At 36.6% G+C, this 16,159-nt stretch overlaps 1 protein-coding gene and 1 non-coding gene across 3 annotated transcripts in view; one reads left to right on the top strand and one right to left on the bottom strand.

The window, feature by feature from the left end:
- Window positions 1-16,159, bottom strand: part of SOS1 (SOS Ras/Rac guanine nucleotide exchange factor 1) — a 149,225-nt gene that overhangs the window by 84,526 nt on the left and 48,540 nt on the right. For both annotated transcript variants that reach the window (XM_032881959.1, XM_032881960.1), the window contains exon 2: window positions 49-174. In XM_032881959.1, coding sequence (XP_032737850.1) covers window positions 49-174 — 126 coding nt within the window. The remainder of the gene's footprint in view (window positions 1-48; window positions 175-16,159) is intronic.
- On the top strand, window positions 9,482-9,590 carry LOC116881905. Its single transcript, XR_004385523.1, has one exon. It is a non-coding gene; the product is annotated as a U6 spliceosomal RNA (small nuclear RNA).

Genomic DNA, 16,159 nt, shown 5'->3' on the forward strand with positions numbered 1-16,159 from the left:
GTGTGTGTGTGTGTGTATGAAGTAAATACAAGACAAAATTTAACATACCTCTACATCTGAAGCACTTCGGGGCTGAGCTTGGCATAGCATATTTAATAACTGCAAAATTAATTCTTCAACATATTGAAGAGCATCATCACTAGACTCAAGAGTCGGATGAACTTGCCCCTGGACCTATGAACAAAAAGCAAAGTAATTAAAATGTAGATTTGTACTCAAGAACATGATCTGGCTTCCAAGTACAGATCTAAATGTCATGATCCAGAAGTCTGGAGCTCTCAACCTTTTTCCCAGCCACATACATCATATATGCTTTAACATGCCCCTGGAGACTCAGATACCTAACTGCAAATTTCAATATGTTTTTTTTTCTTAAACCACACTTACCCTGAAGTGTGGGAGTGCAGAGAGGGTGGGAGAGACTAAGCTGGGAATAAAAGATGCAGTTTATATGGTTTCCATCAAGAACCAGTGGTGGTTAGAACATTTACTCAATATACTCCTTGGGCAAAATTGACCTCCCATGGTTCTCTGGCCTTTGTTTCACTCTCTTTTCCCTACTAAATGATAAAATCCAACAGGGGCTTTCTTTGATTCACCAATGTAACACCAGCACCTAGCACTGTGCAGGACACACAATACAAATTTGATAAATGCTTGCTGAATACAAAGTCACCTTATATCAAAGGACACAAAATGGTCACTTTTGACAATCTGTGACTGCTTTAGGAAGGTAACTTGGTGGTCACTCATTCATAAATGCCTAATAATCTTTTCTTGGGTATTTTTAAAATTAAAATATAATGTATTATTTGTTTCAGGGGTACAGGTCTGTGATTCATCAGTCTTACACAATTCAAAGCACTCACAACAGCATATGCCCTCCCCAAAGTCCATCACTCCGCCACCCCATCCCTCCCACCCTCCTCACTCCAGCAGCCCTCAGTTTTATTCTTGAGATTGATTCTCTTATGGTTTGTCTCTCTCTCTGGTTTCACCTTGTTTCATTTTTCCCTCCCTTCTGTTAGGATCCTGTCTTGTTTCTCAAATTCCTCGTATCACTGAGATCATAAGATAACTGCCTTTCTCTGATTGACTTATTTTGCTTAGCATAATACCCTCTAGTTCCATCCACATTGCAAATGGTAAGATTTGACTTTTTGATGGCTGCATAATATTCCATCGGGTGTATGTATACACACACACACACACCCACAAACACACACACACACACCCCACATCTTCTTTATCCATTCATCTGTTGACGGACATCTAGGCTCTTTCCATAGTTTGGCTATTGTGGACAATACCTAATAATCTTTACTTTCATTTTCCTCAACCATTTCTTTGGAGCCCATCAGGCCAACAGCCTCTGTAGAACTCACATTTTAATAACCAGCATGATAGTGTTTACTTGCATCCTTTGCCACTTCACTATGGGTCGCAACTATTCCTTACTTTTATTTATATTTTTAGATTCTACTTATTCATTTGAGAGAGAGAGCGAGCATAAACACAAGCAGGAATGGCTGGCAGAGGGAAAGGAAGAAGTAGACTCTCCACTGAGCAGGGAGCCCCACATGGAGCTCAATCCCAGGACCCTGGAATCATCACCTGAGCCAAAGGCAGATGCTTAACCAACTGAGCCATCCAGGCGCCCCTATTCCCTACTCTTAAAAATGGCAGAAACTGGGTTGCTCTGGGTTAAGCCTCTGCCCCTTTGGCTCAGGTCATGATCTCAGAGTCCTGGGATCGAGTCCTGCATCGGGCTCTCTACTCAGCGGGGAGTCTGCTTCCTCCTCTCTCTCTCTGCCTGCCTCTCTGCCTCCTTGTGATCTCTCTCTCTGTCAAATAAATAAATAAATAAAATCTTTTTTAAAAAATGGCAGAAAAATCAGTTCCAGGAGACAGACAATGTATGTTTTAAAATATGTTCAACTTTAGAACAGCAGCAGAGCCTTCTTTGAAGGAAAGTGCACAGTACTCGCTGGCCAAGAGCATGTAGTATGGTCTGTCCTACTACACTTCATCAGCAGACAGGGTATGACAGCGTCAGTGTAGGGGGACATTTTAATAGACAGTATAATACATAATGAATTTCTGAAATGTATGTTAAACATACACAGAGGACTGCCTGGGTGGCTGTCAGATAAACATCTGATTTGTGATTTTGGCTCAGGTCATGATCTCATGGGTTGAGAGATCAAGCCCTACATCAGGCTCTGCACTCAGTGGGGCGTCTGCTTGGGATTGCCTCTCCTCCTCTGCCCCTCCCCCACTTGTGTGCACCCACGTACTCTCTCAAATAAATAAATAAATAAATCTTAAATAAAGTTTTTTTTATATATATATATATATATACACACACACATACATACATATGCATTTAAAAAATATTTTAGAGGCAGATAATACAACAATTCACAACTGTAGTGGAGAGTGTTTCATCAAGTCTGAGGTTTAAAGCAATTTATTATTGTTTTATAGATGAAGAAACCAAGCTCCAAAAGGCTTAAATCATTTGTCCAATCATTTTTGGTTATGTCTGGTATAGCAATTGCCAACCTGACTGTAAGTGATTTGTTATCAATCTCTCCACCCTGTTAGATGACTGAATGGATGGACAATTAAAATAATGGTTAGTTTGGACTTAGAGCCCAGAATTCATGTTTCTCAGCTCAGCACTTGGTATTCTCCATGCCATCATACTCTAACTAATGTATATAACTAGTGTAAACTTACTTCCCTTCAACACTTTACAAGACCAAACCCACCTTTCTGTTTTTAAACTGGAACCTGACTAATGTTTTGTTAATTCATTTATATGAGTACAGGTGACACACAAGGTTACAATGGTTTTAGCTGTACAGCAGTGATTCACCTTCTCTACACCTTATGCTATGCTCACAGTGCAGGTGCCATCCGTCACCACGTTACTACAGTATCACTGACTATACTCCATATGCTGTGCTCACATTCCCTTGATTATTCATTCCACAACCAGAAGTATCTCCCATTCCCCTTCACCCACCCGGTCCATCCCCCTAACCCCCTTCCCACCAGCCACCATCAGTTTAGTTTGTTCTCTGTATTTCAGGTCTGATTCTGCTTAAAAGTTTTATTTTTATTCATGGAACTGCATGCACCCATTGGCTTAAATTGTCTTCTCTGTTTCCCTTCATGGCTGATTCATCCTCATTTATCAGTGAATCCTAAAAGCACATGGTACACTTTTCATGGGGGGCTCTCAGTCAAGTCTTCATTTTTAAAATTCTCTTTTCTCATCAGTGACACAATCTATTCTACCTCTCTTATTTCTTTTTCCATTTTCTTGTGGAGTTCCTTATTTTCCTCTACCTCTCGAGTGTGGATTCTATTGTCATTTGTTTATTCCCTTCTTCTGTTCTTTCCCCCAATCTCATTAGTTCCACATCTTAAACTATATCCAGATGACTGCAAAGCTATCTCTAATCCTGACTTCTCTCCTGAGTTTTAGACACACACCTCAAACACTTGCTAGATATCTCTACCTATCCTATCAAAATCTCTAATATGACTCGGGGAGAAAAAGGAACTTTTAATTATAAAAGTACTTAACAAGAAAAACTATGTCTCAGGGCACCTGGCTGGCTCAGTTAGTGGAGCATGTGACTCCTGATTGCTGGGTTGTAAGGTTCAAGCCCCACGTGGGGTGTAGAGATCACTTAAAAATAAAAAATAAAGGGGTGCCTGGCTCAGTCTGTTAAGCATCTGCCTTCAGCTCAGGTCATGATCCCAGGGTCCTGGGATGGAGCCCTGCATCAGGCTCTCTGCTCGGTGGGAAGTCTGCTTCTCCCTCTCCCACTGCTTGTGTTCCCTCTCTCGCTGTCTCTATCAAATAAATAAATAAAATCTTAAAAAAATAAAAAATAAAAATCTTTTAAAAAAGTACTTATAAAAAGGAAAACTATATCTCACACATATAGCTAAATTTAAGAAATAAAAGTACATTTTATTTTTTAAAGATTTTATTTATCATGTGAGAGAGAGAGAGTGCATGAGAGGGGGAGGGTTAGAGAGAGAAGCAGACTCCTCGCTGAGCAGGGAGCCTGATGAAGGACTCGATCCTGGGATTCCAGATCATGATCTGAGCTGAAGGCAGATGCTTAACTGACTGAGCCATCCAGGCGCCCCAAAATGAAAGTATATTTTAGAAATCACAGTATAGCAGCCCCTGTTTTCACAAGATGTTGTACTAGAAACCGTAGCTATAATTGGGGATTACATTCCTGTCCAAGGCTTCAGAATCACATGAACTAAACAGCTATAGATTTACAAAACCCACAGAATTTTAGAAATAAAAGGGACTTTAGAAGTCATTTAACTCAGCCCCACTATTTAGCAAATGAGAAAAAGGAAAATACCCATGGATGGGTATGTTATAAATACTAGGAATGTTATAAATACTGAAGCTGGGCCTCCCGGTGTCTGGGCCATCACTCTTTCCACTAAACCCCTGACTGTCAAATTTGGAGTCTGAGGAGTGTCCTAGTAGCCCCATCAGCAAAAGGAAAATGCCCACAAACTTTATCTAATCACACAGTGGGCTTCCACAAAACACTTGGCTTGAAGTATGCTGTCACACTTTAATAAACGTTGACAAGTAATAAATGCAAAGGCACCACTATAAAGCTCTATAATCTGAAAAGGTATAGTCATTTTCATTCAAAATTACAAAGTAAAATTTCTGAAATTATAAATATACTGAATATGAAACATACAGCTAAAATGCTAGAGAAAATATTAAAATAAAAATATTTAATCAACAATAAATTTAATTAACTTTTAAAAATATCAGAGCCCTCTGAGGTTTAGGTACCTCAGGAACACATTTTAGAAAGTGTTCTGGGAAGTGCAAATTAATCAGATTATTTTTAAAAATGTTCTTTGTTTTTCAAAGAAACCCATGCAAACAACATAATTCTTCACTAATATATCTCTGCCTCTAGCTGCTCTGCAGGTTCCACTTTATGCCGAAGCAATTCAGACTATGCGGTTTGCTAAAACGTGGCATGCAGTTTTACTCACTGTTCTCCATGCCTATCATTCATTCTCTTACCTTTTTATCTGCCTGTCTGACTTTCAAAGCCCAGATCTCACCTCATTTGGGAAGACTTCCTTGTTTCTTGCCTCTTTCTAAGGTAGAATTAATCTCATTCATTCAAATGATTTATTGACTCTATTAAGTATCAGACTCTGTTAATGTGGGATACATAGTGATAAACCAAAAACAGTCTCTGCTTATAGGGGCCTTATACTCTGCTAATGCTTGTACTGGATACCTCATTTTTGTTATCAGTTTGTCATACTGAGTTATAATTACATGTTCCCTTGTCTACTGGATGGACAGTGATAATCTAATTGGGCAGGGCCTTGTTTATCTAGTTCTAGAATCATATTCTCTTTACTTTTCGCTCTAAATCCATGACATTCATGGTATACTCAAAGCCTTAGGGTTGCAGGGGTGAAAGGGATAAAATATCTCTTTCTTAGAATTAAGACTGAAAAGGGGTAGTGGTAAGGCTAGAGTTTGGATGATTCCCGGAGCATAAACTCCTTAGGAGAAACGATTCAACATATAAAGACAGAACTAAAATAGATAATTATGTAGAATCAAAAAAACTGTATATAACTAGAGTGGTGAAATGCTATGGTTTAAACAAACTTGATACTGCATAAAATTTTAGAAATTTAAATTCAAACTGTTTTATTCACTTATGGTTACTAATAGCCAAATAAAACCTATTAGGTAAATTAATCACACAAAGAATTAGGCTTAAACAGAAAATAATGCATGATGCCAGCTGTTCTTCTAAGTTTCTAACTATTAACCTTTACCATATCTTAAATCTGTCAAATTAGAATCACAAGGTTCATTCATACAAGAGACTAATAAGTTATTTTACTTCCTTAAAAAAATAATACTTTAAAACCTCCAACTGAAAAGCATGGACAACAGTAAATGTTTCAAGATAAGAACACCAATTCCTGAAATACAGACTTTGCTCTTTATTCTTTTAAGGAAGATGCTGTTAAGAGATTTAGCGAGCAGACAGAAGTAGTATTACATTTCCCGTACAGACAGAACAAAAAACACTTCTTTTCTGTGAGATAGTGTTACAGCTAAAGTGTGCCATTCCATTTAAGTGGTATTCAAGGTATTTAATAGGTCAAATGGTCCAAATTATTGAAGACCATACAGAAGAGGTTACCCTGCCAAATCTTATGAGAGCCTCCAGAAGTCATCTATAGCTGATACTCACTGAAAGTGTATAGGGTGTGTGAGAGAGAAAGAGACACACACACCAATTATAATAAACATTTAGAACTGGGTTTATACACTAGATGTGGGTTTTCCCTTACATACGGTTTTTTAAAATATTATATTTTATACTTACATTTACTGATATCAAAAAGTTCATATATTTTTAAAAATATAATTGGGTAATTTAAATAAAGCAGATGTAAGAACTTCATTAAAGAATTAATGATAGCCATGAGTAAGAATTTTATACGATCATGACAGTGAGTAATTCTTTTAAGGTAGAATCATCCTACTCAACAAAAGACACAGTGAATTTTAAACATCCTTGGGGCACCTGGGTGGCTCAGTGGGTTAAGCCTCTGCCTTCAGCTCAGGTCATGATCTCAGGGTCCTGGGATCGAGCCTGCCTCCCCCTCTCTCTCTGCCTGCCTCTCTGCCCACTTGTGATCTGTCTGTCAAATAAATAAATAAAACTTAAAACAAAACAAAAACGTACTTTAAAGACTTCCTACATCTATCTTAGAGATGGTCCATTTTGTCTCTACTGGTTTCTAACAGATTCAGAAGCAACTTTGCGGGCTATTATTGCCAGATTTTGCGGAATCTGAAAAAACAAAGGGATCAGGTCTGTATCAATCCCTAGTTGTTAGATCCCGGAGTCCTCTCAGTGTATTCAGCAATCCCCTGGGTAAACTGCCAGAAAACACCACATTGAACTGATGAATTTTTCATAGCCTTTTCTAGCTAATGGCTCTCTGAAGAACTAGAAAGGCTTCTAGAGTGTATTTCATCCTATCTTGAGCCCAGATCTGCTACTTTGATTTATAAATATAACAGAATACAAAATAAAACTTATATTCTCAAAATCTTTGCCACAGCAAATAAAGATTTGGACTGTTACATTTCTTTCTTAGTGTTACAATAATTATTTAGCCAACAGTTTATGTTTTAGGTGCTTATCTTTCCTCATTCATAGATTTAAAAATCAAAGCAAAAATCCTTTGTAAAAAAATTAAAAGAGACAAAAATAAAACAAATCAGAGAACTTAAATCTTTTCTATAAGTAAGTTGACTAAAAATATTTTCTCATTTCTTGGAGACTGTTAATTAGCTTTTAGTCCCATATATGTAACAATCTTATTTTTTTCTTCCAGAGTTCTTATTTGCTGGGGACGCAAAGAGGAATAAGGACATAACATCTACCCTCACAAAGAGTTCAGCTCACAGAGGAGCTAGACATGTACACAACTGAATTAACATAGTGTGATGGGGCTAAAATGGGAGTTTTTTAAGGTACAGCGATGACAAGACAAAAAAAAAAAAAAAAGAGTGACCCTTGCAGATGGGTATGAGGAGTATCAGAAGTATCAGAAGTCTTTCCAAGTCGGGTGCCTGGGTGGCTTAGTCAGTTAAGCTTCCAACTCTTGATTTGGGCTTAGGTCATAGATCAAGCCCCATGTTGGGCGTGAAGGCTGCTTAAGAGCCTCTCTCCCTTGCTCCTCCCCACTCCTCCAGCTTGCACCCTCTCTTAAACAAAGACAAAACAAAACGAAACAAAACAAAACAAAAGTCTCCCCAAGGAAAACACACATGAACTGCAGCTTATAAAGGATGAATAAGGTGTGAAAGGCAGCACATTAGGAAGCAGGGCTTTTACTAAAAAAGCTAGCATATAAAAAATTATAGAGGCCAAGACCAAATGATATGTTGGGAAAACTTTAAGAGCTGGGCCAAAGAGCGCATGTAGGGAAGGCTAAGCCTGGGAAGGGCACACTTGTGTTTAATCCTAAGAAGTGGGGAAGTTACCAGGGAAATAGAATAATTGAAAGAAATTGAAAAAAATTTAAACAAAACACTGACATAATTATATCCCTTTGCGGAAGAATCTCTCTGGTATCAGTATGAAGAATAAGTTGAAATGAAGATTAGGTTGAAGGAAGCAAAACTAGTTGGAAGGATGCTACGGGATCTGGAAAAAGAAACAGTGGAGGCCTAAACCAAGGCAGAAACACTGGGAGGTGGGTGAGGAGGTGTGTTTGGATAACTATTTTGGGGGAGAGAACCACCAACTTAGCCAGTAAATACTAGAAGAGGATTTTTTTTTAAGATTTTATTTACTTATTTGACAGACAGAGTAGGCAGAGAGACAGGCTGAGAGAGAGCAGGAAGAAGGCTCCCCACTGAGCTGAGAGCCCAATATGGGGCTTGATCCCAGGACCCTGGGATCACGACCTGAGCCGAAGGCAGAGGCTTTAACCCACTGAGCCACCTACGCACTCCAAGAAGAGGATAAGAAAAGATAAGAAATTCAAGTTGAACTCCTCAGTTTAAGGTTCTTGTATTATATGTAGCGAAAGCTGAAATTTTTTTTATCAAATGGCTTAAAATTTTTATTCTATTTAATTTTTTTGGCTGTAGAGAGTTATTTCTCCTAGTAGTGTTTCAAATACTCAAGTAGCAAAACTACCTAACTACTGGGTTTTTATGGATGAGATATATTTACTTATTAACCTATTAGCTGTTATAAGTATAGGATGTGAAGAGGGCTTTTTTAATGGATATCTGCAAATAACTTAGTCCCAATTGTCAAGAGTTTTCTTTTTTACTAATGTTAAATGATTATGATGAATTAACTGCAATAAGTAAAAATTATTTAAAACTACTCATCACATATTTGGCCATGTGAACAAAATATAAATAAATAAATAACCTGAGAACCTGTGTACACTATAGAAGTAGCTTTGGACTACTACATATGGCCAAAAAAAATATGCATGTACAAAAATAATAAAGATAACTTCAACTATAATTTTTACAATAAAAGCGATGAAAAAAGATACAGCTAACATATAGCAACAACTTTAAATTATAGGAAATACAGTTACTGAAAAGTTCTATCTCATACCATCTGAAGAAATTTTCAATTATAGTAGGAAATATTCACACACAGAATTTTTAAAACACATACATAGTTAACCCTTCATTCAAAACCACATTGTAAATGACATTATAAGCCTGGGACATCTTATTGTACCAGAAAGCAAGGAAGCTCTCAGAGGTGAATGGGTCGTAACAAACAAAACAAAACACAGGAATATCATGAAAAGGCTCCTCACTTGCAAAATATGGGCTAATTCAAAAACCAAATCTATTGTAACTAACAGAAAGACACTGACTGTGCTTGCTTCAGCAGCACATTTACTAAATTCGGAATGATACAGAGAAGATTAGCATGGCCCCTGTGCAAGGATAACTCGTGAAATACATTGAATCTATAAAAACCAATGAGGTCAAAATGATGTTTTAAAAAATACCAAACTCATTAAACAGCATTGGAAATAACTGGGGCACCAATTCTTAATCCTGAAATAATTAATATACATTCTTCTTTTCCTGTCAGAACTATACTCTGGGATAATCAAATAACCCAACTTGATGAGGAATTCTCCCTTACAGAAGGATTCCAGAGAACAAATGTAAAAGGAATGCAGAGCAAAAACCACCCATCTGCAACTTGAACAACATAAATTCAGACATTAATCACCAACAGATGAAACCGTTATATGAACTGTTCATCTTTTATAAAGAAGGGCTAAGGCTATCACTTGTGAATCTTAAGTGATCAATCTTAAGTTAATATCACTAAAACTGAGGCCAAACTTGATGCAGTGTAAAGCCACAGCACCACCTGTGGTGTAATCTTGCCAAAAAAGCTAAAAATAAATCTAATCAAGACTCAAAAGCTAACTTCCATTTATAGAAACTATGACACATATAAGTTAGATATTACCCCAAGGAAGTAAACAGAAAAATCCAGAATGTTGAACATCTTGAATGACAACTGACCCAGTTCCTACAATAAGTCAATTAGGAGAGAAGGGTCTATAAATTAAAGAAAATTCAGAGACATAACAACTACATTTAATATGCAGTCCTTGTTTGGCTTCTGATTCCAATAAACCAACTGCAAAAACAATACTTCTCAAAAAAATGGATGAATCTGAGTTTTGACTGGTATTATTAGAGACACCAAGAAATTGTTAATTTTGAAAACTATGATAATGGCATTGCAGCTGAATGAGTATGTAAGAATATGTAAGAAAAAAATGCATGTTGAAATACACAGGGAGGAAATGACCTCTGATGAACGTGATTTGCTTTAAAGTACTTCAGGAAAGAATTTACAACTGTAAATTTATTCATCCTTTTAATTTATGTAAGGTTTTTGTACACAATTCTCAATTCTTTAAGAGATGACAACAAATTTTTGGTTTTCTACTGTCATGTGAGAACATTAGGCCCCAGCAACGCGTCATTGTGTGAGGAAAATAAAAAAGTGCTGCAGTGAAAAAAAAAAAAAAAGAAAAAGAAAAAAAAAAGTACTTCAGGAAAGATAAAGAGGCAGGTGGATGAAGAAGTAAATGTGGCAAAATCTAGGTAACTCTAGGTGATGGGCACATGAAGATTTGTTCCGGCTACTTTGTGTAGGTTTTAAATTTTTCATTTAAAAATACTGGAGTGGAATATAAAAATACTGCATATCACCTACAGAGACTCTCACCAATGCCAATTCACCCCACTCCCACTATTACCTTTGCAAAGATCTGCATCTTTAACAAAACACCTCAGAAGATTCTTGCAAGTGATCCTGAGATCACACTTGGAAAAATATTAACACAGAAGAAAGAACTTCAAAGTGAGTCCTAAATATATCTGGAGAAATTAAGAGGGGGATTGATAGAAGGTCTACAAACTGAGCTGACTTTTGAAAAATGAATCGAACTCTTCCAGGTGAATCAATGAGGAAGGCAATCTGGCAGGAATGCTATAAGTAAACACACAGAGATACAAGAGTACATACTGCAGTTTAGGAAATAGCAAGCAGTTTGGTATGATTAGAATATAAAGAAGCATGATGGGAAGATGGTAGGAGGTGAAGTGAGCAAGAGATACAATGTAAAAGATTTCTGTAGGCCATGCTAAAAAAATTAAACTACACTCAATATATCTGGTGCTAAGGGAAATTTTACTCTGTATTCTAAACAATTCAATTATGGGACTCTGGAAACAAAATGTCCATGACTTGAGGACTATTTTTGTCTTAAAAGGGTCTTGGTAAAAAGACCTTTATTTTTTCTTAAGTTTTATTTATTTCTCTTTACCCCATGTGGGGCCTGAACTCACAATCCCTTGACAAAGAGTCACATGCTCCTCCAACTAAGCCAGCCAGGCACCCCAAAAAAGACCTTTTCATAAAAAAGACAAGATATCAATATCATAGTTACCTTCAACTAAGTTCTCTACCCTGTCCATGACCTAAAAGAGGCCTTAAAAAAAGGTACTAAAATTAAATGTTCTCAAACAGAACAACAAAAATCAAACAATACACCTATATGTTACCATTATGTGCATACAGTATGTACCTATATATTTCCTAGTTCAGTCCACTAAGAGGGCCTAAAGGTACATATACATACCTCACTAACAAGGAGCACATCCAGTGCCCTGATCTTGGTTCCTAACACCAGTCTCCAAAAGAGAGTTCTTTAGAGACATGGCTGATTCTAGGTCTGGGGACGGGAATATACAGAATGAGCCTAGAGCATATTGCAGTACTGGAAAGGGAAAAGTGCTCAAAACCCAAAAGGGTAGAGCATGTCAAAAAGTCATAGAGTGGGGAAAAAGAAGGAATGAAAGAAAGGGAAAAACAAGACAGGAGTCAACAAGAAAGACTTCCCAATGATCAAAGCTGATACAATTTGAGCAAGAAAATAACACAGTACTGGATTATAATCCAAAGTATAAAATAAATATCCATAGGCCATTCTGATACAGATACAAACAGATGTATGAAACAAATATAAACTTATTTTCCTAAATAAAGGGAAATTGTCTCTTTTCATATCTATATGAAATATAGATATTTCCTTTATATATATATATGCAACTGCAACTACATAGTTACTCCCTTCCCTATCTTTTCCATATTCTTTAGAAGTTGAGGGAGGGATATTTAATACTATACGCTTCAGTTACAATCCAGTTCCATACAATATGTAAACGATGGGGGATGGAGGATTAACTTTATAGTGGATAAAGCTAAGAAACACTACCTTGGCCCTGTGATCAAGGTTAACATCAACAATGACAAGTCATGTTTATAACATGTACCTTTGATACGCTGTGACAAAAAATGGCAATTTACCTCTGTAGTTTTCCTACCAAAAAGCTATGACCTCAGTCTAACCATGAGAAAAGCAATGGACAAATCCAAATTGAGGAGCATTCTGCAAAAAACATGACCAGCACTTCTCAAAGTCAACAAGGATAAGGCAAGTCTGAGAAACTGCCACAGACCAGAGGAGGCAAGGGAGACAAGATGACTAAATGTGATGCGGTATCCTGGGTGCGAATTTGAAGCAGTAAAAAGGACACTGGAGGGAAAACTGGCAAAACGTGAATAAGGTCGTAAGTTCAGTAAATAATAATGTACTAATGTTGATTTTTTTAGTTGTGACATATGGCATTAATAAGGAGAAATTAAAGGGCACCTGCGTGACTCAGTTGTTAAGCATCTGCCTTCAGGTCAGGTCATGATCCCAGGGTCCTGGGTATGAGCCCCATGTTGGGCTCCCTGCTCAGCGGGGAGTCTGCTTCTTACTCTCTCTCTGTCCCTGCTCGTGCTCGCTCTCTCTCTCTCATAAATAAAATCTTTTTTTTTTTTTAAGAATTTATTTATTTGACAGAGAGAGATCGTAAGTAGGCAGAGAGGCAGGCAGAGAGAGAGAGAGAAGCAGGCTCCCTGCTGAGCAGAGAGCCCGATGCGGGGCTCGATCCCAGAACCCTGCCGAAGGCAGAGGCTTAAACCACCGAGCCACCCAGGTGCCCCCATAAATAAAATCTTTTAAAAAAAAAATGTTAACAGTAAGTAATGTTTGAAAAGCAAAACTTGGAAACAACCCCAATGTCAATCAACATCAGAATGGATCAATACACTGTAGTAAACTCACAAAGTGGAATATTATATACCAGTGAAAAAGAGTGAGCTAAAAGCTACATAACATAAATGACTCTCAAAATCAAAATACTGGGCAAAAATATAAGTTACAGACTAATACAAACAATATGATTCCATTTATTGTCAAGATCAGAAAAAGGCAAAACCAAACCAGGCATTTTTCAGGAATTTATACACATGTGATAAAACTGTAAAGAAATGTAAGCAGTCGATTAATCCATTTCCAGGTAATGGGAGAGGAGATGCAATTATGTAGAGAAACAAAGGGGTCTTTTAAAGTATTAGAAATAAATTGAATCTTAAACCATGTGTTAGGTACATAGGTGTTCATTTTAAACTGAATGTAAGTTACATGTACTCCTTTAAATATAAGATAATACTTACAAATTTTTTAAAATTAAGATGATCATGAATAATATTTAAAACTTTTTCTAGTCTTGGAAGTTTTAAGTATTTTCTTCAATAAATGTTATAAAACATAAATATATAAGTTTTACAAGTAACAAAATATCTTTGTTGTTATTTGGATAACAAGTATTGAGCAAAACAAAGAAACTGATGCAACTATAAACCTGATCCTGGCAAAGATGCATATGAGATCTTACAAGTTTTTTTTTTTTTAATATTTTATTTATTTATTTGAGAGAGCGAGTGAGCACATGCAGGGGGAAGAGGCTGAGGGAAAGGGAGAACCAGAGTTCCTGCTGAGCTAGATCCCAGGATCCTAAGATTATGACCAGAGCCAAAGGCAAATGCTTAACCGCATGAGCCACCCAAGTGCTCCTACAAGTTCTTAATTGTAAATGTTTTTGCAATAATAGCCTAGTATTAACCAAATCAGAATCTGCATCTGTCAATAAAGTTTGAAATAGAACCTACAGAATCATTTTTCCATAGCAATAATGCAAGATAGTGCTTGTTTGTTAGCAAAGAATGTTCATAGTTGTTAAGTTCAAAAGTTCTGAGAATTTTGGTCATAAAAGCTTCTCTTGTTTTTAAATTCAATATTTGGAAATGAAAAATTTAACAAAGTGATCAAAATTAGAAAAAGATATTACAAAGTGACACTGAAAAGTGGCTTTTTTCCTGCATTTATTAATGAAATAAAATCCATATTATGCTCTGTAGTCAAAATTTAATTGGTTGTCTATTTTTTAATTTTTATGGAAACATCAATTAATAAATAGGGAAGAAATCCTGGTCTTTCACTCTGATTAATTAGATAATAAAATTAGGTCATACTGATTTCCTCATGTAATCTTATTTTAAACTCTAAAAATGGAACCAAAATTTGTTAACTGTGGTAGGGGAAGAAAATTTGTGTTTAGGCCTATGTATATATAATTAAGATAGGAATAAAAGGTTCTGTAACTTTGTATGTATTCCTTCTATTTATTATAGGAAATTTTTTATTTTTAAATATTTGCAAATATTTAATCCATGTTATATAATTTGTGACAATTTCCCTGATTTTTAATTCATAAATACAGCATCTGACTATTCACAAGTTTCTGAATTTTTATTAAAAATATTTATTGAACCCTCTCCATAAATATACTCTCCTAAGTTATATAAAAAGGATATAGAAAATAATACCTATTGAAGAGTAAATAGTAAAGCTGAAAAAAGGAAACACAAACACATATAATCATAAAATCTTAGGTGTTGTGAAGAAAGAGCTAGAAGTGACTTTGCACCCTAAATTCCCACCTAAGGAGGCTGTCTTTTACAAAATAGTTTGAGGGACACCTGGGTGGCTCAGTTGGTTAAGCATCTGCTTCCAGTTCAGGTCATGATACGGGGGTCCTGGGATCAAGCCCCACATGGAGCTGCCTGCTCAGTGGCGAGTCTGCTTCTCGCTCTTTCCCTCCTTCTGCCCCTCTCCCCTCGCTTGCATTCTCTCTCTCTGCCTCAAATTAAAAAACAGAACAAAACAAAACAAAAAACAGCTTGTATGTACAATGCACACATCAAAAAGTTCAAAAAGTTGTTGACAAAGTACTAAGAAAAACCAAGTTTTGGAGTAACAAGCACAGGTGCCTGGCTTCTTTGCCTTGTTACACATTAGTAGCTTTTTATCATATTTTCAATTCAAGCTAGAGCCAGTGAATATTAGAGTCAAACTCTTGTATGATATAAAGATGTTGGACAGACATATTTTCACAAAACTAGTTTGAAACTTTTACCCAGAAGTATCCTATTTCTAATTTTAATGTTTGCTCCAGGGAGAAAAGTTAATCTGAATTGACTAATATCATGAACTGCTCAACTTATTCCATTTTGTTATTTATATCAAAAACATAAAGTAAATCAAACTCAAAAGAAGGACTTAAGCCTTCAGCTATTATGTAGCCAAGGGACAGGATAGTTAGGTACTTTACAAAACTTGTTCAAAATCTAAATTCCGGGGCGCCTGGGTGGCTCAGTGGTTAAAGCCTCTGCCTTCGGCTCAGGTCATGGTCTCGGGGTCCTGGGATTGAGTCCCGCATCGGGTTCTCTGCTCAGCAGGGAGCCTGCCTCCTCCTCCTCTCTCTCTGCCTGCCTCTCTGCCTACTTGTGATCTGTCTGTCAAAAAAAAAAATAAAAATAAAAATAAAAAAAAAAATTCCTATGGGAGAATAGCAAAATAACTCAAGCTGCAGGAGGAAGAGTTATTTATATAAATATCAGAGTTAGCATTACAGACCACATTAGCTTGACAGGGTGTTCGGTAGTTCTTCTAATCTTTCCCTTACATTTCTTTCATTCGTGCAACAAATATTTGTTGAGTAGTCCATATATATGCTCGGCAGTGTAGTAAGCATTTAGAAAAAGCAGAAAAGACAGAGTTCTAGTCC

Source organism: Lontra canadensis, unplaced genomic scaffold (assembly GCF_010015895.1).
Source record: "Lontra canadensis isolate GAN:19392208 unplaced genomic scaffold, GSC_riverotter_1.0 scaffold78, whole genome shotgun sequence".
Taxonomy (NCBI): Eukaryota; Metazoa; Chordata; class Mammalia; order Carnivora; family Mustelidae; genus Lontra; species Lontra canadensis.